The sequence below is a fragment of the Bos javanicus genome, chromosome X (assembly GCF_032452875.1).
Source record: "Bos javanicus breed banteng chromosome X, ARS-OSU_banteng_1.0, whole genome shotgun sequence".
NCBI classification, from domain to species: Eukaryota; Metazoa; Chordata; class Mammalia; order Artiodactyla; family Bovidae; genus Bos; species Bos javanicus.
Genome location: NC_083897.1, coordinates 137,604,465 through 137,626,483, shown reverse-complemented (window position 1 = coordinate 137,626,483; position 22,019 = coordinate 137,604,465). Strand labels below are relative to the sequence as shown.

Sequence of the window (22,019 nt, the reverse complement as noted above, 5' to 3'; positions counted from 1 at the left end):
AATTGAACACTGCTCTTTTGTCCAACACGGCTGAAGCAACTTAGCACGCACACAGGCACTTTGTTTATTTTGACAGGCTGCTTGTACAGATTAATTATTAGTTTATTTTTAATGGTGACTATATTCATCGTAAAAAAACTGATATATAGGAGATAAGACAAGTCATCTCTACTCGGAGACAAACTGGCATTTATCTTTCTGTTTTTATGCAAGAGAAGAGGCAGGGCTAGTGGTAAAGAACCCACCTGACAATCCAAGAGACATAAGAGAGCCAGGTTCAATCCCAGGGTGGGGAAGATCCCCTGGAGGAGGGCATGGCAACCCACTCCAGTATAGTTGCCTGGAGAATCCCATGGACAGAGGAGCCTGGGGGGCTGCAGTCCACCGGGTCACAAAGAGTTAGACACGACTGAAGCCGTGGAGCTCCATACACACATTTTTCAGAAAGTGTGCTCCCCTCCCCCTACACAATTGTTTTCTTTTGTGTGTGTGTGTGTGGAAGGTATTTTACTTTTAAGGTGATTTTTCTTTTCACCTTTTGTTCATCTGTAGATCCTGGTTTTTTTCTTCCCCCCAAACTTGAAACTTTTTATTTTATATTGGGGTGGTGGTGTTGGTGGTTTAGTCACTAAGTTGTGTCCGACTCTTGCGGCCCCATGGACTATAGCCCGCCAGGCTCCTCTGTCCATGGGATTCTCCAGGCCAGAATACTGGAGTGGATTGCCATTTCCTTCTCCATATATTGGGGTATAGCCCATTTAACAATGATGTGGTAGTTTCAGGTAAACAGCAAAGGAACTCGGCCATACATGTATCCATTGTTCTCTAATCTATCTTTCATAGCAAATGTCTCGAGTATTTCCCTAAATTCTCTGACATGGAGGTTTGAAAAAGCTGCCTGGTATTCCAGCCTGTGGACTCATACCTTGCTACCTGATTTAAATTGGCCATTGGAGAAGGAAACAGCAACCCACTCCAGTGTTCTTGGCTGGAGAATCCCAGGGATGGTGGAGCCTGGTGGGCTGCCATCTGTGGGGTCGCACAGAGTCGGACACGACTGAAGCAACTTAGTAGTAGTAGTTCTGTTGTTTTCCTCTATTTCTTTGCATTGATCGCTGAAGAAGGCTTTCTTATTTCTTCTTGCTATTCTTTGGAACTCTGCATTCAGATGTTTATATCTTTCCTTTTCTCCTTTGCTTTTCGCTTCTCTTCTTTTCACAGCTATTTGTAAGGCCTCCCCAGACAGCCATTTTGCTTTTTTGCATTTCTTTTCTATGGGAATGGTCTTGATCCCTGTCTCCTGTACAATGTCACGAACCTCATTCTGTAGCTCATCAGGCACTCTGTCTATCAGATCTAGGCCCTTAAATCTATTTCTCATTTCCACTGTATAATCATAAGGGATTTGATTTAGGTCATACCTGAATTGTCTAGTGGTTTTCCCTACTTTCTTCTATTTAAGTCTGAATTTGGCAATAAGGGGTTCATGGTTTGAGCCACAGTCAGCTCCTGGTCTTGTTTTTGCTGACTGTATAGAGCTTCTCCATCTTTGGCTGCAAAGAATATAATCAATCTGATTTCGGTGTTGACCATCTGGTGATGTCCATGTATAGAGTCTTCTCTTGTGTTGTTGGAAGAGGGTGTTTGTTATGACCAGTGCATTGTCTTGGCAAAACTCTATTAGTCTTTGCCCTGCTTCATTCCGTATTCCAAGGCCAAATTTGCCTGTTACTCCAGGTGTTTCTTGACTTCCTACTTTTGCATTCCAGTCCCCTATCATGAAAAGGACATCTTTTTTGGGTGTTAGTTCAAAAAGGTCTTGTAGGTCTTCATAGAACCGTTCAACTTCAGCTTCTTCAGCATTACTGGTTGGGGCATAGACTTGGATTACTGTGATATTGAATGGTTTGCCTCGGAAATGAACAGAGATCATTCTGTCGTTTTTGAGATTGCATCCAAGTACTGCATTTTGGATTCTTTTGTTGACGATGATGGCTACTCCATTTCTTCTGAGGGATTCCTGCCCGCAGTAGTAGATATAATGGTCATCTGAGTTAAATTCACCCATTCCAGTCCATTTCAGTTCACTGATTCCTAGAATGTCGACATTCACTCTTGCCATCTCCTGTTTGACCACTTCCAATTTGCCTTGATTCATGGACCTGACATTCCAGGTTCCTATGCAATACTGCTCTTTACGGCATCGGACCTTGCTTCTATCACCAGTCACATCCTCAGCTGGGTATTCTTTCTGCTTTGGCTCCATCCCTTCATTCTTTCTGGAGTTATTTCTCCACTGATCTCCAGTAGCATATTGGGCACCTACTGACCTGGGGAGTTTCTCTTTCAGTATCCTATCATTTTGCCTTTTCATACTGTTCATGGGGTTCTCAAGGCAAGAATACTGAAGTGGTTTGCCATTCCCTTCTCCAGTGGACCACATTCTGTCAGATCTCTCCACCATGACCCGCCCACCTTGGGTTGCCCCACGGGCATGGCTTAGTTTCATTGAGTTAGACAAGGGAGAAATACTTCCTACTTATTCTATGAGGCCACGATTATCCTAATAGCAACGTCAGAAAAAAGGCACAAGAACTACAGACCAAAAGCCCTTATGAACACAGATGTAAGAATTATCATCAGAATACTAGCAAACTGAATTCAGCAGCATATGAAAAGGATTATACACCACGACCAAGTGGGATTTATAACTGGGATGCAAGAAGCATTCAATATACAAATATCAATCAATGTTGTAAACCACAGAAAGAAAATAAAGAGGAAAAACATATAATGATCCCAGTTGATGCAGGAAAGGTATTGGCCAAATTCAGTAACCTTTAATGATAAAAAACAAAGTTGGAAGAGGAAAAAAACACTGTCTCAATATAATAAATGTCATATATGGAAATAAAACCAAGACCTTTTTTCTTAGATCAGGAACAAGTCACAGATGCCTACTTTCACTACTTCTAGTCAGCAAGGTACTGGAAGTCCTCGCCAGAGAAATTTGGTAATAAAACCTTCTTCCAAATTTGGGATGATATGACCTTATACAGGCATACCTTGGAGCTAGTGTAGGTTTGATCCAAGCCCACCACAAAAAAGCAAATATTGCAATAAAGCTAGTCACATGAATTTTTTGGTTTCCCAGTGCATGTAAAAGTTATGCTTGCACTATTAAGTGTGCAATAGCATTATGTCTGAAAAAGGGTTACATACCTTAAGTAAAAAATTTTGCTGTTCAGTTGCTCAGTCATGTCCGACTCTTTGCAACCCCATGGACTGCAGCACGCCAGGAGTTTGCTCAAATACATGTCCATTGAGTCAGTGATACTATCCAATGTTAACCATCATCTGAGCCTTCAGAAAGTCATAGTAGTAACACCTGATCACTGAGCACCATAAGAATATGATAATCATGGAAAAGTTTGAAATATTACAAGAATTACCAAAATATGATACAGAGACATGAAGTGAACAAATGCTGTTGGAAAAAATGGCACGAATAGACTTCAGTCAGGGTTGCCACAAACCTTCGATTACCACATTATTGTAAAAAACAAAATAAGGCAAAGTGCAATAAAATGAGGTATACCTGTATGTAGAAAACCCTAAAGATTCTACCCCAAAAAACTGTTAGAACAAATAAATGAATTCAGCAAAGTAGCAGGATACATAACCAAGATACAAAAATCAGTAGTATTTTTCTATACTAGTAATTAATGATCTGAAAGAGAAATTTAGGAAAGCAATTCCATTTACAATAGTATCAAAAAGAATCAAATACTTAGGAATTGATTAAAGAAACTTGTGCAATAAAAACTATAAGACAGGGGACTTCCCTGGTTGTCCAGTGGCTAATACTCCATGCTCCATGCAAGCAGGGGGCCCAGGTTCGATCCCTGGTCAGGGAAGAAGACCCCCATATTGTTGCAACTGAGAGTGTGCATGCCACAACTAAACATCCCACGTGCCACAATGAAGATCAAACATACCAAGTGCCACAACTAAGACCTAGTACAGCCAAATAAATAAGGATTAAAAAAAATACAAGAAACCGCTGAGAGAAATTAAAGAAGTCATAGATAAACGAGGGCTTCCCAGGTGCTGCACTGGTGAAGAATCCACCTGCCGCTGCAGGAGATGTGGGAGACAAGAGTTCGAGCCCAGGATCAGGAAGATCCCCTGGAGAAGGGAATGGCAACCCACTCCAGTATTCTTGCCTGGAGAATCCCATGGACAGAGGAGGCTGACGGGCTACACGGAGTGGGACACGACTGAGCACATGTAGATAAATGAAAACACACCCCACGTTCATGGATTGGAAGGCTTAATATTGTTAAAATGTCCCACACTCTCCCTTGGACTGCCTGCAAGAAAAACACTTTCTTACTACTTCCTTGGGAGAATGAGAGATTTCCCTAATCATCCCTTTCACAAAGGAGGTAGGCAGCTCTTGTTCCAGCTATATGCAGGGGTCTCAATTCCAGCTTCCTGTCTTGGAGCGTCAACGTCATAGCTTTTACTTCTATGCTGGTATTGTTAATAAAATCCCAGCTCCTAACTGTGAGAGTCTATATTGGAATATAATTCCCTTCTGACCCAGGAAAGTGATGCTTCTCTCTAGATGGTCAGTATATTTAATATCTGTGTTGTATTTTATACTGCATGTCTATGTGTTTGTAGAAATATGAGGAGCATGGGACACGGTACGTCAATCTGCCCAATTGCCAGAACTCAAAGTTGGAGTCTGTTTCTAATTTTTCAATATTATAAATAATGCTATGAGGAATATCTTTGCCCATTAATCTTCATGCACATCTCTGGCTATTTTCTTTGGACAAATGCCTAGAAATGGTCAAAGAGTAGGAGTGTTTTTAAAGTATTTGATATATAATGCTCCGTTGGCAACCCCCAAGAATGCACCACTTTACATTCCCTGAGAATTCCTGTTTTTCTGCACCCTCATCAACATCTGGGAACTTAAAAATATATATATATCATTTACTTAGACTAAACATATAGTGTGAAAACAGTACTTTTTACATTTTTAACTGGTTAGAAAAAAATCAAAAGAAGAATAAAACTGTGATGACATATTAAAATTCTATGAGATTCAAATTTCAGTATCAGTAAAGACAGTATTTATTGGTACCCAACTGGATCCATTCTTTTACGTGTTATCTATGGCTGCTTTCAAAATGCAACAGCAGAGACAGAGACAAAATGCAATGGTAGCTGTGACAGAGACTTATGGTCTGCCGTGCCTAAAATACTTACTGTCTGACCACCCACAGAAAAGGTTGCAACCCATATTTTAGAGAAAATCAGCCTGTATACAAAGACACAGGGGTGCAGTTGTACAATAATACTAACCATCACAGACGAAGTGAACTACAACTACACTTAGCAACATGAAGGAATCTCCCAAACATAAAGCTGAGAGAAAGAAGTCAGAAACAGAAGAATACATATGGCCTGCATCTTCCTGGAGCCCAGTAGAATGTTGTAAAGTAAGTCTATTTGACCCATTCTGACAGAAGTCAGGAGAACGGCAACCTGTGAGGGTCAGTGTAGTAACTGGAAGAGGCCGGGAGGGGGCATCTCAAGTGCTGATCTGATGCATGAGTTTGCTCCATAAAAATTCATGGAGGTTTACACTAATGATCTGTGCACTTACCTGTAGGTTAAGTTATGCTTCAGGCTTCCCTGATAGCTCAGCTGGTAAAGAATCTGCCTGCAATGCAAGAGACCCTGGTTCGATTTCTGGGTTGGAAAGATCCCCTGCAGAAGGGATAGGCTACCCACTCCAGTTTTCTTGGGCTTCCCTAGTGGCTCAGATGGTAAAGAATCTGCCTGCAATGTGGGAGACCTGGGATCTGTCCCTGGGTCGGGAAGATCCCCTGGAGGAGAGCATGGCAACCCACTCCAGTATTCTTCCCTGGAGAATTCCATGGACAGAGGAGCCTGGTGGGCTACAGTCCATGGGGTTGCAAAGAGTCAGACACGACTGAGCAACTAAGCACAGCACAAGTTATGCTTCAACAAAATTTTACAAAGAGAAGAGAGATGGAGATGGGCACAGCTTGGCCCACATCTGGGAACACAGAGTTACATCAAAGTGGGCCAACATATCTTCTGTATTTTCTCATTTTCTGTTTCTTAGCTGTTCCTCAATAGTTCACTTTTCATTGCTCTCCTCATTACCTTTCTCCCCTGGCTTTCAGAGGAGGAACTTCTAGCTTGGCAGACCATTTCTGTGATAAATAGGAAATAGACGGCTGTTAAACAGGTTTGTCACAAATATTTATTACTATGTGACAAATCACCTCCAAGATTAATGGCTTAGACAACAATATTTTATTGTTTGCTCGTGATTCTATGGGTCAAGCAGGACTCAGCAAGGGGTTTCTTTGGCTGCGTGTGGCATGGGCCTCAAGTCTTGCATGGGGCTGAGCGGCAGTCCCAAGTGGACTGTGCAAGAAGCCTTAACTCAAAGTCTGGTTCCTCGGTGCCCCTTTCCATATGGTTCTCATAGGCTTCCTGATAGTATGGCAGGCTCAGAGTTATCAGACTTCTCATGTGAGCAAGAGCAAGAACATGGAAGTGCCTATTTTCTTAAGCCTGGAAGTTGGGGAACGTCAATTCAATCATATTATATTTGTCAAAGGAAACCATGGGTGCTGTCATTCAAGAAGAGGGGAAATGTTGAGTGTGTATGATGATGTCATAGTAAAAAGCAAGATAAATAACCTACATTTTTTTTTAATTTTGGGGAGATGGGGACTTCCCTGGTGGTCCAGTGGTTAGGACTCTGTGCTCCCAATGCAGGGGGCTGGGGTTTGATCCTGGGTGAGGGAACTAAAACCCACATGCTTCAACCAAAAATCTCACATGCTGCAATGAAGATTGAAGATCCCATGTGCTGCAACTAAGACCTGGCCTCGCAAAATAAATAAATTTTTTTTAATTGGGGGAAATTGACTTCCTTCTTGATGTGAGGGACAGAAATGCATTTGTGACCTTTTTTAATCCACCCAGAACTTTATCTCACCCAAGCGCCATTTCTGAGAACTCAATAACAAATCAACACATAATTTAATTATTTGTAGTGATGGTTAGATAGACTCAATGGACATGAATTTGAGCAAACTCCAGGAGATAGTGGAAGACAGAGGAGCCTGGTGTACTGCAGTCCATGGGGTGCCAAAGAGTCGGGCACAGCTTAGTGACTGAACAACATCAACAAGAGACAATGGACGGAATTACCTGAACTGGAACTTGTCAACTTTCATTTAAAACAAATAAATGCTACTATGTACTCTGTTAGGAGAAGGCAGTGGCACCCCACTCCAGTATTCTTGCCTGGAAAATCCCATGGACGGAGGAGCCTGATAGGCTGTAGTCCATGGGGTCGCTAAGAGTTGGACACGACTGAGCGACTTCACTTTCACTTTTCACTTTCATGTATTGGAGAAGGAAATGGCAACCCACTCCGGTGTTCTTGCCTGGAGACTCCCAGGGACAGGGGAGCCTGGTGGGCTGCCGTCTATGGGGTCACACAGAGTCGGGCACGACTGAAGTGACTTAGCATAGCATAGCATATGTACTCTGTTGAGTATACAACTCACAAAGCACAACATCACCACAACAGCGATTACTTTTCCTGCACTCTGGTCTAGATCAGTGCTTCCCAAATAATAGCATGCAGAGGTCAGAGTGAGGACTGATGGTGTTGCTCTGTGAACCGCACAGTGTGACTCCCACGGTGGTGGGACATGACTGGACCACAGTGGAGTCCAACCAATCAGAGATCAGTAACTTCCAAAGCACAGACAGGCTGCAAACAGGATTATTCACACCCAGCTTAATATTAAGCTGGAACAGAAATTATAAGGAACATAAATTAGTCGGTTAGGGGTGAAATAATCTTTTCAGATGACAGCTAATCACACACATTCTTGCAAATTCATCAATGGTTGAAAACATGAGAAAGGCAGAAAATTAGATTCAGAATATATGTAAAAATGGAAACAAGCACCCTAGGATGAATGCATTTTGAATCATATCATACCTTATTAGCTCTGTGCAGATTCTGGAGGGATGAGAAGTGTTTCTGAGTTTGAGGAGACTATATCTGGTAAACAATATTGGTATTTGATCATGTTATTGACACAGGGGTGCAAAGATGGACTTGTTATTTTTTTTTTAATGTACGCACAGTAGTTTGGACATTAAAGTTATTATACCCTCAAAAGTGGAGTGTGTGTGTGTGCGCAAAAACATCAATTTGGTTTACAAATCTGATGAAAGTGAAGTCCCTCAGTCATGTCCGACTTTTTGCAACCCTATGGATTGTAGCCTAACAGGTTCCTCCGCCCATGGGATTTTCCAGGCAACCCAGGAGTGGGTTGCCATTTCCTTCTCCAGGAGATCTTCCCGACCCAGGGACTGAACCCAGGTCTCCTGCATTGTAGGTAGACGCTTTACCGTCTGAGCCACCAGAGAAGTCCTGATAGCCAATTTATTTAAGTTACAAGTTCAAATGCGAACTTTTCCTTTAACCATTTTATAACATTTTTTATTGAAGTATAATTGCTGTACAACATTATATGCTATACATGTACAGTACAGTGATCCACAATTTTTAAAGGTTATATTCCACTTTTAATTATTATAAAATATTGGTTATATTCTCCGTGCTGTGGAATATATCCTTGTAGCTTATTTTACACATAGTAAGTTTGTACTTCTTAATGCCATACATACCCTTATATTACTCCTTCCCCCTTCCCTCTCCACACTGGCAATCACTAGTTTGCTCTCTATATCTGTTGAGTTTGCTTCTTTTTTCTTTTCTTAGTTTTTTGAGAACCCTCCATACTGTTTTCCACAGTGACTGCACAAATTTACATTTGCACCAACAGTGTGAGAACGTTTGCTTTTCTCTCCATTCTCCCCAGCGTTTGTTATTTGTGGAGTTTTTTGCATGCTAGCCATTTTGACAGGCATGACATTATATCTCATTGTACCTTTTCCTTAACCTTTTTAAGTTCAACCTAGGAAATTTATTACTCTTTTTATGGCAAAACAAATATAATATTGTAAAGTAATTAGCCTCCAATTAAAATAAATAAATTTATATTAAAAAATAAAATAAAATTCCCTTTAAGTCTAGCAAATAATATCAACCAATTTTAAGAGGTCTTTGGAAAATACTGGATCCCAGTTGTGAACTTAGTTAATTAAACACCTTCATGAATTTTAAAGTACACTTAGAACTGTTAATATATTACATTCAGTTTCCTTTTTAGTCACTTCACTTGTCTCAATTAACAAATATATTTCCAGGTATGCAAATAACTTTAAAATCTAATACATTAAACTTATAAATATAGTGAAACTTCAGTTCTCTTAAAATATCCCAATATTATATAAGATTAGTTTTCAATTAAAATCACATTTAGATGAATTACCCAATTATATATTTTACAACGGTTTCCAAAACTTAGAACTTCTTTGTAACTTTAAAAATGTATAAAATACCAAATATACATAGATTCTTTCTTTAACCCAAATATTAATTCCATAGCTTTGATTCTTTTAAAAGTTTCTGTACTTTTCCCAAGTCCTCCTGGAGCTGAGAAATTCATTCCAACCACAGATGGTAATTACCATCCCATGACTGAGCCTGCATACATTCCCATAATCTGGGCTGGCCGCTGGCTAGATTCTTGTCAATAACCCTAATGGGACACTTGAAGTCTATAAATGATTACTATGTCCAGGATGCTACACTTCACGGGAGGTGCTCTCAAGACCCTCACCCTCAATTTTAAGCTGTACACGTGGTTAAGTTTCTTCCGTGTACCCCGTGGACATCTCTACAGGCTAGTAGCTTGATCTTTGATTGAATTTTGCCTGTTTTTAGTTCTCAAACTATGTACTTTTCTCTCTAGTTCTAAAGACCTTTGCACTAGAGGAATCCTAAGATGTGTAAATATCCTTTTATCTGCAAATAAGATCTTTGGAATCCATGGAATCTTTCCAGAAGCTTTGATCAGATCAGGTTTGGATTTTAGGGCAAAATTACCTCATAGGCTTGCTGTGTTTTCCTCCCCAGAGGCACGTCAGGTCTTTGGTGGCTGTCTTCTGGTGATTTCAGCATGCTTTTTGGATTTCCAAATTATATTCAATTTTGGATATCTCACATGGCTTTGTCTCAACTGTGGTCACCGAATTTGAGATTGTCTTATTGACAAGAAAGTATAATATATCCAACTGGCAAGCTATACCTCTTGATTTCTTACTGTTTGCAGATATACGGTGGAGAACACAAGTTCTTTTCCTTCTGTTGCTTCTTGCCCAGATTCCTCTGTCCCTGGAATTTTCCAGACAAGAATACTGGAGTCGGTTGCCATTTCCTACTCGAGGGGATCTTCCTGACCCAGGGATCAAACCTGCATCTCTTATGTCTCCTGCATTGGCTTCTCTGGTGACTCAGAATCTGCTTGAGTTTGATCAGTCCCATCAAATGTTAGTTGATGATATTAGGGAATTTTTTTTTAATTTAGATCAGATATGGACTTCTCTGGTAGTGCAGTGGCTAAAAGTGTGCTCCCAATTCAAGGGGCCCAGGGTTCAATCCCTGGTCAGGGAACTAGATTCTATATGTAGAAACTAAAATAGATCCCTCATGCCACAAATGAAGAATTGATGCTTTCGAACTGTGGTGCTGGAGAAGACTCTTGAGAGTACCCAGTTTGCATTACCAGTTGCCTCATAAACATCACAGATTTTTTTTTTCCAGTTGGTTTGTATGAATCAGGATTCAAATACAGGCCACACCATGCTACTAGTTCCTATGTCTCTTAGTTTTTTTTTTTTTTTCCTTTTTCTCCTACAGGCTCCCTTTCCATCTCTCTTCCCCTGTCCCCTCCTGTCCCCTTAGAGCTTATTTTTGGAAGAAATAAGGTCATTTGTTGGACATCAACTGGGATTTTGCTGATAGTATTCCCGACTTGTTAACTGTTTCTCTGACATCTGTATTTCCTGAAAGCAGGTAACCAGATCTACAGGCTTTGATCCCTCGATACGGATTTGACTTTTGGGCAAGACTATGTCATAGGTGGTTTGTTTTTCTGAGAAAACACATCAAGTCTGGTCATCTGTCTTTTTATGATCTTAGTAACAATGGAAACTCAGTGCCAGGAGCTAGTCAATTCATGGGGGAGGGGTATTCACTCTAATTCTGATTCCATCACTCCTTCTTCAGGCTAAGCTGAAATGTTTCCATAAAAAGACACTTCTTGAATTGCGAGAAGAGCATGGAAACACATCGATTACCATATGTAAAATTGATAGCCAGTGCGAACTTGCTATGTGTCACAGGGAGTTCAACCCAGTGCTCTGTGCAACCTGCTTGCTGCTAAGTCACTTCAGTCTTGTCCGACTCTGTGCGACCCCATAGACGGCAGCCCACCAGGCTCCCCCGCCCCTGGGATTCTCCAGGCAAGAACACTGGAGTGGATTGCCATTTCCTTCTCCAATGCATGAAAGTGAAAAGTGAAAGTGAAGTCACTCAGTCGTGTCCAACTCTTGGCGACTCCATGGACTGCAGCCCACCAGGCTCCTCCATCCATGGCATTTTCCAGGCAAGAGTACTGGAGTGGGGTGCCATTGCCTTCTCTGCTGTGACAACCTAGAGGGGTGGAATAGGATGCAAGATGGGAGGGGTTTAAGGAGGGAGGGGACATATGTAAACCTATGGCTGATTCATGTTGATGTATGGCAAAAACCGTATCTGTAGAGCAATTGTCCTCCAATAATTGTATTTTGTTCTATACTTCTCAGTATTGTAAATTATAATCTTTGATAATTATTAGTGACTCGAAATAGATAAATATCAGGAAAAAAAGAGACTCTCACACATCTCCAGGTTGGACACATAGTGGTCCAAGGTAATCTGAACTTTGCGCAGCACATGGCAAAATCAGACACTTCTGGTCTACACTGGATGTCAATGGAGTCAAGCAGGTCATACCTGGGGCTCCTGGGTTTGGTTGGATTTCTGGGGGCTGTCATGGCAGACTTCTGTTTTCTGGGATTTCCTGGCACTGGTCAGGACACTTCTATACATTCCAATCCAGCCTTGAGCAACAGCAGGAGCCTGGGGACAATTTCCCAGGAGTATTAGTCTTCTGGGGCCACAGTAGACAAAGTGCCACAGACTGGGTGGATTAAAGCAAGAGAAATTTATTCTCTCACAGTTCTGGAGGCTCAAAGTCTGAAATCAAGGTGTCAGCAGGGCCATGCTTCCTTTGAAGTCTCTAGGAAAGAGTCTGTTCCAGGCCTTTCTCCTAGCTCCCGGTGTTGCTTCAGCATTTGTTGACTTGTGGACACATCACTCCAATCTCTGCCTCCTTCATCACAGGGCCTTCTACCCATGGGTCTGTCTTTTCTTTTCTTCTAAGGACACCAGTCATGCTGGGTGAAGGGTCCATCCTACATCATTATGACCTCATCATAATTTAACTAATTACATCTGAAATGACCCTATTTCCAAATACGGTAATGCTCATAGGTTCTAGGGACAGGACTTGAACGTATTTTTTAGGGCGCATAATTCAACCCGCAACACCAGGGAACCCAGGGTGTAGGGGCAGTGGACGTTCCTCCTGCCAGCAGCATCCTGCTGACCTTGGGGAATAGGTGGTCTGGCAGAGAAGTCCTGAGGAACAAGTGGGTGGATCTGCTGGGACAGCACTTCTTTCCCCAAAACGCTCTTCTGTGTTGTAGCTGAAAATTGCTATCCCTTTGGAATGTTCAAAGGACACAGTGACTAGATGTCAAAGATATAGACAGGACCCCATGTTCCGAAGGGCTTTTGCTTATTTTAATGCTGTGTGACACACGGAGCTCAATCCAGTGTTGACAACATCACCATGTTGACATTATTAACGTTTTTTATACAAGGGGTCTGCTGTGGTCTATTATGTTGGTGTGCCCCCACGTTCATATATTGAAGTGCATGCGTGCATGCTCAATCACTAAGTCGTGTTCAGCTCTTTGCAACCCCATGGACTGTAGCCCGCCAGGTTTCTCTGTCCATGGGATTCTCCAGGCAAGAATACTGGAGTGGGTTGCCGTTTCCTCCTCCAGGGGATTTTCCAGATCCAGGGACTGAACGTGCATCTCTTGCGTCTCCTGCATTGCGGGTGGATTCTTTACCACTGAGCCATCTGGGAAGCCCATATGTCAAAGTCCTAACCTGCAATGTGATCGTATTAGGAGATGGAGCCTTCAAAGAGCTGTTTAGGTCATGACAATGAGCTACGAGAATTCAATCAACATTCTTTTAAAAAAGACCTCACAAGGCATGGGAAGAATTCTCCCTCAGAGCCTCCACAAGGAACCCAACCTGGCCACACCTGGATTTTAGTTTTCGGGCTTTCAGAATGGTGAGAATAAATTTTTGTTGTTTTACACCTCAATAAAATAAAATAAAATAAAGGCAACCTCACAGCGCTCCCTAAACCTTTCCGCCTTGTGAAGACACACCCGACCATGCTGGCACCCTGACCAAGGGCTTCCCAGCCTCCACAACTGGAATAAATGAATGTCTCTTGTTTATAAGGCACTCTGTTTGTGGTGTTTTGTGGAAGCAGTCTGAAAAGGGTCCGCCTTTTCATCTGGCACTGCAAAATGCACACGGCCAACTGTGTAGTCAGTCCTGGGTAGGGACATGAGGCAGAAAAGAGGCAGAGGAAACAGGCAAAAATCAAACATTGCTGATGGCGTGGCTGGCTCGGGGCTGGCTTTTTCCCACTTCTACTTCTGTGCCAGGTAAGCCAGGCTGGACTTCACAGAGACATGGCCTAAAGTTAAATGACAAACAAATCCAGATTGTTAAATAAGCTCTCTTATCACGCACAGCTGAGTAGCCCTTGGCACCTCTTAAATGCTAAACAAAGCCCTATTGATTATGAAGTTGAGTAAGGAAAACACTAAGCAGATGGCTCTCTGAATCAGTATTGTAAAGTGTGTGTATGTGTGTGTGTTAGTTGTTCAGTCGTGTCCGACTCTTTCGTGACCCCATGGGCTGTAGCCCTCCAGGCTCCTCTGTCCATGGGATTCTATCCATTTTTTCCTGCCTTTGGACCTGAAGTGACACATCAGCTCTTCTGGGGTCTCTAGCCTGCTGGCCTTGGACTGAACTCATACCACTGGCTCTCCTGGGTTTCCAGATCGCTAATTCGACTTTTCCTTACTCAGCCTCCATAATCACTTGAGCAAATTCCTTATAACGAATCTCTTGATATATGTATCCCATTGGTTCTGTTTCTCTGGAGAACTCTGACTAATACAGAGGTCAGATAAGATGGTTGATGCTTTTTAGCAATAGCCAGATCACATTGCCCTAGTTACTTATATTCTCTGGGCCTTGATTTCCCCACTATGAAGCCTAGGTACAACAAATGTTACCATCAATTATACGTATATTACAGGGCTTCTCTACCAGCACTAGCAACATTTGGGTCTTATGAGTTTCTGCTGTGGGGCTGTCCTGGGCCCTGTGGGATGTTGAGCAGTATCCCAGGCTTCTTTCTACTCACTGGGTGCCTGGAGCATCCTTCCATCCAGTTATGACAACCAAAAATGTCTCCAGATGTTGCTAAATGTCGCCCAGGGGCCACAGTCGCCCCGGTCGAGAAGCACTGGTATGTAACAAACATCTCGGGCTTGTTGTTCCAGGATCTAATGACGTTGCCTGTGTTCCAAAACTGTTCCATTCACGCTACAAAAGAGACTGATTTATAATGCTGGTGTCATCAAATGAAAAAAAAAATTGTTAATAACCCAGAAAGTGCTCATTTCTGTGTCGGATAAATCTGCCCTCTTGTTTCTGTAAGCCTGAGACTTCCAAGCTGGTCTGCTTGGCTCATAAAGCAGAGGTCTGCAGTTGAAGAATCTGTTTTTCCAAATCCACAGGGGACCAGAGTCATAATCCTAAACAGGAGAGAACCCAGCCAGGAGGAAGCATGTGTAGTATGCCGGCTCATGGCAGCTGTGTCTTCTGAAAATTATGGTTCGCCTGGAATACATTTCCATTTGGCTCGCTAGCATTCTGTCGAACATTACCCAAGGGTTGGGAAGGAGGAGAAGTAAAAATATAGCTTTGGGAGGGGAGACTTGGAGAGGAAGGAAGTGGGTGACAGCAAATGTTCTAAGTTTGGATGAGAAATTGGTCTTCTTTTTTTTTTTTTCTTTAAACCTGAAGTTTAATAACCCAGGTATGAATGGGGAGTCCGCCTACAACATGACAGCCATGAACCGATGCCAAGGACATTGCTATGCACGGAGAAGCCAACACATAGCAGAAGAAAGCACTAAAATGACCAAACAGACTGCGTGGTTCATCCACACAGCTGACTCTTTTGGAATACTTTGCACCTCTCTGGAGTGGAAGATCAGGCCGTGAGAAAACTTCATCTCAAAACTGCACAGATCTTCCCCAATCAAGGAAGTCCCATTTAAGGAAAGCACTCCTTTGGTCCCCATCCACACTCAAAAGTGAAACAAGGGCTTTCCCTATCACAAGTCACATAAGAGTTTGAAGTTAAGAGACTGAAAGCCAAGAAAGAAAACCTCAGGGAATAACCCCACGTACCCCCTTTTCTCCCGGAAATAGTTAAGGACAGGGAAGCCTAGGGTGCTGCAGTCCATGGGGTCTCAGAGTCGGACATGACTGAGCGATTGAACAACAACAACCCCTTTTAGTTCCCAAGACTGGAGAGAGGTCTCGGATTAGAGATGTCTGTGTTGCTCTCTGCCTTTGCAGTCTTGAAACCGGCAAGACAGGAATAAGCCAGAACTCCGTCTAATCTTCCCCACAGCTTGGGGATTTGCATTATTTAAATCTATGGGAAGCGCCCATCATTGAGTAACTATTCCAGCATTTAAAGAATGCCAAACAATGAGCCATTTCTTCTTCAGACCCACTCCTGCCCATTTCCGTTTTCCTCTCAGCACATTGTGTAGAATTACCCAATGTGTCACTTCCTAGAACACTGGATTGTTTATACAAGCAAGCAAGACTTCTCTGGCAGTATTTATTTCTCTCATTTTCGACATGACGATTGCAACCTTCCCAGGGCTCCCTTTTTCCAGAAGCTTCTCAGCTATTGAATGTGGAGAGAGGCAGTTTTGTCCCTTCCTTGATAAGTCAAGGTTCTCCTCTGGGAAGAGAAAGTGGAATCTAAGTAAAAAACCTTCCAATTCTGTATGCTTGCCTGGCATGCAAGGAGTGTGCTGGATTGACTCCTTAACAAGCATTTTAAAGAAAATATTCTGCAAGCTCCACTTGAGGGCAAATTTTCACAGTTGGGGCAAAGGGATTTCCCAGAGGGTCTGCGAGGAGAACGAGTATTTGCATCGCCAGTACCCAGGGTCTAAGTGGATTTTTCCTGAGCTGTATTTCCATCAGAAATCTTGGTGGGAGGAGAGGTCACTACAATGTTTGTACTTTTGTTGTTGGCAAGGCTGTGGTTTGAATATGGAGGCAGTGAAGAATGCGTAATTGTGTTTTCGGCTCAGAGGAAAGCCTCCTCTCCCTGCACTGTTTTATGTGTGCTTGTGTTTTTTAGTCCTACATGGAAAGCCCCACTTGACTGTGGGAAAGACTGGCCTTATTCTCCCAAACACAAAACACACGCACTCAGTTCTTCCCAATTTATGGCAAAGCCAGAAGGTGACAGTCTCTTTGAGACAGTCTCCATCAATTTCTCTTGCATCCCAAAGCCCCACACAGGTCTTTAGGGACCATCAACTTCTGCCTGGGGCAAACATTACAAGTCAAAAGGGAAGATGGAGCAATACATTGGCCTGATCATCCCATGTTCTAGTTTCTTCCTTTAGTTGCCTCATTTGAGGAAGACAAATGCAGTGGGCCTGCTTGGCTTCTCTGAGTCAGAGAGGTCCTGGGATGCTGTGTGGGCCTGTGGATGAAGCTTTTTCAGGTAGGGGCTTCAATGTGTCTCCACTTGCATGCATGACATTTCTTCTGAATTCTCCTCGGTTGATGTGCAAACGAAATTAGGAATACCTGATGTTGTCTACAGGTATTCCTGTAGATGGAGAAGGAAATGGCAACCCACTCCAGTATTCTTGCCTAGAGAATCCCAGGGATGGGGGAGCCTGGTGGGCTGCCATCTATGGGGTCGCACAGAGTCTGACACAACTGAAGCAACTTAGCAGCAGCAGTAGATGATGTCATGATGATCAAATGGTGTATATTTGCTAAGTGTTTCAAAGAATAAGCACAGCAGACTGTCTCTCAGCAGCTACATGTGCCAAGGGGCGAGGGCTCAGGACTTGGGAATTTAAAGACCCGAACCTCAGTTTCCTCACCCACACCATCTTCCTTTCAGTCTCCCAAGGCCTCCCCTGAGTTCTGAATCTGAAGCCACACTCTGGCTCGGTTTGTAGAAAAGTCACAGTCCCGGGTGCCTATTTAGGGTTTAGTCCTTGACTTGAGGGGTAGGGGCGCACAGACTCCTTCCTGCTCTCTGCAGCATCGCTGCACCTTATGGGTCCACCGTCAGTCCAAAGGAGTCCAGAAGATCTTATCGTCAGTGAAAGGCCCGTCAACACTTGCCTCTTAGCTCCTCATGGGCTGTAGCTTTCCCCCACCCCTGACTCTTTATCTGATACCTTTTCATCTTGCCTTCCCTTCTGTGAGTCCTTTGATGTGTGTGGGTGTTCTCTCTCTGCAGAGGTTGGCATCACTCCAATGCACTCCAGCCCCATTCAGGATAATTTCGATAGCGCCCAGATTTGTGAAATTCTGAGATGACACGATGCCTGGGAGGGCGGGGCGGGAATTCGGCTTCAGCTTGGCCATGGTGGGTGGTGGGGTGACTGCGGCGTGGGCAGGGGGAGGGGCATAAGGTGGTGGCAGACCCCTTGGTAATAAACCACGGCAATCAGAAGGGAAGATGTCAAGGCGGGGATCCTCAGCACTGGGCCATTCTCTGGAACATGCAAGATCACAACGTATTCGCTCATTTGATACTCTGTGCCCCTTTTCCTTGGACATCTAATAGCTGTGCATGTTTCATTAAAAGGACTCCAGCGGTGGAATTTCCGGCATATGACATTCGGGTGGGGGTAGACTCTAGGGGAGCAAGGAAGCTTCTGTGCTCTGGTGGGAGAAGAGGCGGAAAGGCTTCTTCGGACGTGTCCTAATTACAGTCTCCATGTCTGCACATTCCTTTTTAAAACAATTTTCCCCTTATAAAAGGAATAGAACCCTTTTACAAACCATTTCGAAGGCAAATAACTAAAAAAGCAACCATCCCACTGAAGGAATGCAAACTGCTGTGAGCATTTGGGGAGATTTTCCTCCCTTGCTTCCCCTATGTAGCTAGATTTGGATCGCTGTTAGGGTTTTTATTAGAACTTTTTGTATCACTGTAACAGTGTTTTAAAATCTCTCTGATACTTTCCTGTTTCCTGGCATTGTCTTGTGGCCAGAGATCTGGGGCACTAAATAACTGGGGAATTTGGAGCAAGAAGAGAGCCAGCCCTGTCTTTGGACTTCAATTTCTCCAGCTACGAGTTGTGCATGTAACATAAAATACCAATAGCCATAGAGGTTTCATGTTTTAGGAGCTGACCTGGCTTCCTCTCAAGCAGAGGCCTACTTGGGTCTCCACTCAAACCATCGGATCTCCCAAACTGGAAGACGGAAGAGCTCAGGGCAGGTCAGCGGGTCTGACCCGGAGTGGGGACTTCACATCAACCCTGCTGGGGCTCTCCTAGCAGGGACGAGAAGTGGCAACCTAACCAGCTCCCCACTTTCAGGTGTCCCCCAGGCCCCAGCCCAGAGGACCGGCCTCAGGTTCCTCCTCCAGCTAGGGAGCTCCTTCAAACTCCCTTCAGGGGACCTACCCGCCTTTGCGGGGGCCACCCTCGGTATTTGGGAGACCTAAGGCACAGCTCCCCTCCCCCATCAAGTGGGCAGATAGGAGGACCCCAGACATCCAAGGCCTGGGAATGGGTGCAGCGAGGTGACCGCCCTCTCCCCCGGGAATTGTTTGGGTCCCAGGAGTCAGCCCCCGGCAGGCCGCGTCTGCAGCCCGGGTGGGGCCGCCAATCTCCCGGCCCTCCTTCCTCTCCGCGGTGGCCCGGGGGCGGACGGACGCGGCGGCGCCCATTCTGGCCCCCGTGCGGTTTCCCGGCGAGGCCCAAGGAGGTGGTGGAGGAGAGAAGAGGGAGGAGCGCGCGGAGCAGGAGGGGAAGACCGAGGAGCAGGGGGCGAGCGTTGGGAGGGTTGGAACAGCCGGCGGGGGAGGAGGAGTAGAAGCAGCGGGCGGGGGTGAGGGGGTCGGGGCCAGAAGGGCCGAGAGCCAAGGAGCCCCCAAGGGAGATTGGAGGCGGAGCAGCCAAGGGAGATCGAAGGGCTTGCAGCAAGCAGGGGAGGAGCCGCCGAGGACGAAGGGGTGGAGGGAGGGCCGGGCCCACCGACAGGGCGGGGCCTGTGTAGCCCCGCCCCTAAGACGGTGCTGTGAAACGAAGATGGCCGGGCGAGCCGCGGGAACTGAGGGGCTGCCGGCAGCGGCTGCGGCAGCTCTAGGGCTGTGACTCCACGCGCGGCGGCCACCCGAGTGATCCAGGCACTGCAGGCGGCGGCGCGCAGGGCCGGGTGGGCGGCAGGCGGCAGGAGGCAGGCGGGCACCGGTGCGCGGGCGCCGGGCGGAGGATGCACCGGGTGCGGCGGGCGGGTCCCCGCGGCCGCCCCCGCGCCCCGAGCGCCGGGCCTTAGTGCTGGCGGACGAGGCGGCGCGCGTGGGGCGGCCGGGCGGCGGCGGGGCCCGCGCCGTCATGCCGTGGCTGAGCGGCGGCCGGCGGCGGCGGCGGGGACAGCCCCGCGAGGCCCCGCGGGAGCCACCGCAACCGGCGCAGCCCCCGCGGGAGCCGCCGCCGGCCGCGCCCCCCGCCGCGGTCCCCGTGCCCCCCGCGCCCTCGGCGCCCTCCGCGCCGCCACCGCTTCGGGCCCGGGAGAGCGCCGAGCTGCCGCTGCCTGCCGGCTGGGAGGAGGCGCGCGACTACGATGGCCGAGTCTTCTACATCGACCACAACACGCGCCAGACGTCGTGGATCGACCCCCGCGACCGGTAAGGGGGGGAGCGTGGGCTAGGGTTAGGGCGCCCCATACCTTGGGCCCAGGGAGAGGATTGAGGACCCGGGGGGCCTCCGGGGTCTGGGCGAAGATCGTCCGTCCTCCGGGCCCAGAGACGATCCGGGCGCCCCCACCCTCGGGACCCTGGCCGAAGATCGAGGCTCCCCCTCTCCCGGCCTCGAGCCCCTGGTGTGCGGAGCCCCGGCTTCCACCGCGGGACGAACACTCTGACTTGGTTCCCTCACGTCACCCGCTGACCGATGCCTGGGAGCTGGGCGCCTGTAATTTCCTCTCCAGGGGCTGATGGATGGCCATCTTCCTTTTTCCGCCGCAGTCTCGCCCATCCCTGCCGGGCCTCTGCGGCCCACCGCCCCCGATTGTGGGCCCACAGGCGCCCCTCAGCCCCGCGGTGGCCAGATGAGCTGTCATCTTGTAGCACAACCGTGCGTCCCAGCCTCGTGGTGTGGGTTCCTTGTCTGGCGGCTTCAGCCTAGTTTTCAGCGAGGACTGTGCCAGATGGGACACTTCAGAGTCTTTGGAGTAACCATCAAACTGGGGTGGTTACTCTTCAGCGCCTTAGAAAGTGACTTCAAATTCTAGTTGAAAAAGCCTTGTGTACTGCGGCCAGAATGGACTATGATTAGACCCATATGCTTCTGGGATAAAGGGAAAACAAGAGTTGAATTTTAGGTTTCCTTTCTGTGCAAGATCTGAGGAGAGCCTTCAGTTGTCTCATTATTCATGTGAATGAATCCCCCGGAGTGAAAAACGGATGCTTCCGAAAGCAGTGCTAGATTGCCACTGAGTTTCACGTAATGACTTTTTCGGTAACATTTTGTTCCATTGCCTGTTGGTTTCAGTGGTTCAGCTGCTTTTGGGGAGAAGCATTTCGGGATTCTCTTGAAACCCAGGGATTCCAGTGATTATCTGATATCTTGTCCTCTCTGGAGCAACTTCTCTCCAGGTTGGGCCTGAGTACCAGAAAGGAAATACTGCAAGCTTCCCAAATGATTTTAAGACTTGAAAAGGCCCAGCGTGGTGATGGGCTCTTACATCCTCCTACCTGCACAGGAAAGGCAGCGCTACATGGCACTGGCCTTTGAAAATAAACTTTTCAGGAGGGAAGCTGCTGAATTATTGTTTGAAGATTTCTCTAGGTTCAAATAGGGGAAGACAAAGAAAGGCAAAAGGCTCGTGGTTCCCTAACATTCTCTTTGAACCTGGCCAACTTCTGGACTCAAACTCAGAGAAATTATGGCACAGTTTATTGGCTTAAAAAGGTGCTTCGTTATTTTGAAAATCAGGTGAGATCATATTATAATTTTAACTAAAGCCTAGAGCCACAGCTGTCTGATCAAGCCTTGGAAGGTTCTGGAGTTGGTAGAACTGCTTTGAATGTGGTGCCCTTCTATGTTCTATGTCTGTTAAAAATCCAAACAACTGGAAAATGAACCAATTAAAAGTACTGTTTTGCTTAGAAAAGGTGAAGACCCATTTTATGAAGATAATATAAAACAGTTGTGGTCACATTGGAGTGTAGATTCATGAGGAAAAGTATAAATGCAAAAATTTTAATTTTATTGGCACAATTCAAGACATAGGTGAGCTGACCCACAGAAGACAGCTGGTAGAAACTTCCTTTCTGTGTATTTCATACACATTGCCTGCGTTCCTCTTTCCAGAAAGCTGTGTTACCGAATGACATTTTCATCCTTTTCAGACATCACTCATGCTACAAAATTTTAAAAAGTCCAGTTTCTAATGCTCAGAGCGTCGATGGAGTGAACAAAAGTGGATGTTTTGCATTTTTTTGTAAAGTAAAAACATGTGTACA

The 22,019-nt window shown here is 45.6% G+C and overlaps 1 protein-coding gene across 4 annotated transcripts in view; it reads left to right on the top strand.

Annotated features, from left to right (window-relative positions):
- The first annotated feature begins 19,872 nt into the window (after positions 1-19,872).
- The window catches only part of WWC3 (WWC family member 3), a 109,609-nt gene continuing 107,462 nt past the window's right edge, over positions 19,873-22,019 (top strand). For all 4 annotated transcript variants that reach the window (XM_061408178.1, XM_061408176.1, XM_061408177.1 and 1 more), the window contains exon 1: positions 19,873-20,180. In XM_061408178.1, the coding sequence (XP_061264162.1) occupies positions 19,888-20,180 (293 nt within the window). In that variant the 5' untranslated portion in view covers positions 19,873-19,887. The remainder of the gene's footprint in view (positions 20,181-22,019) is intronic.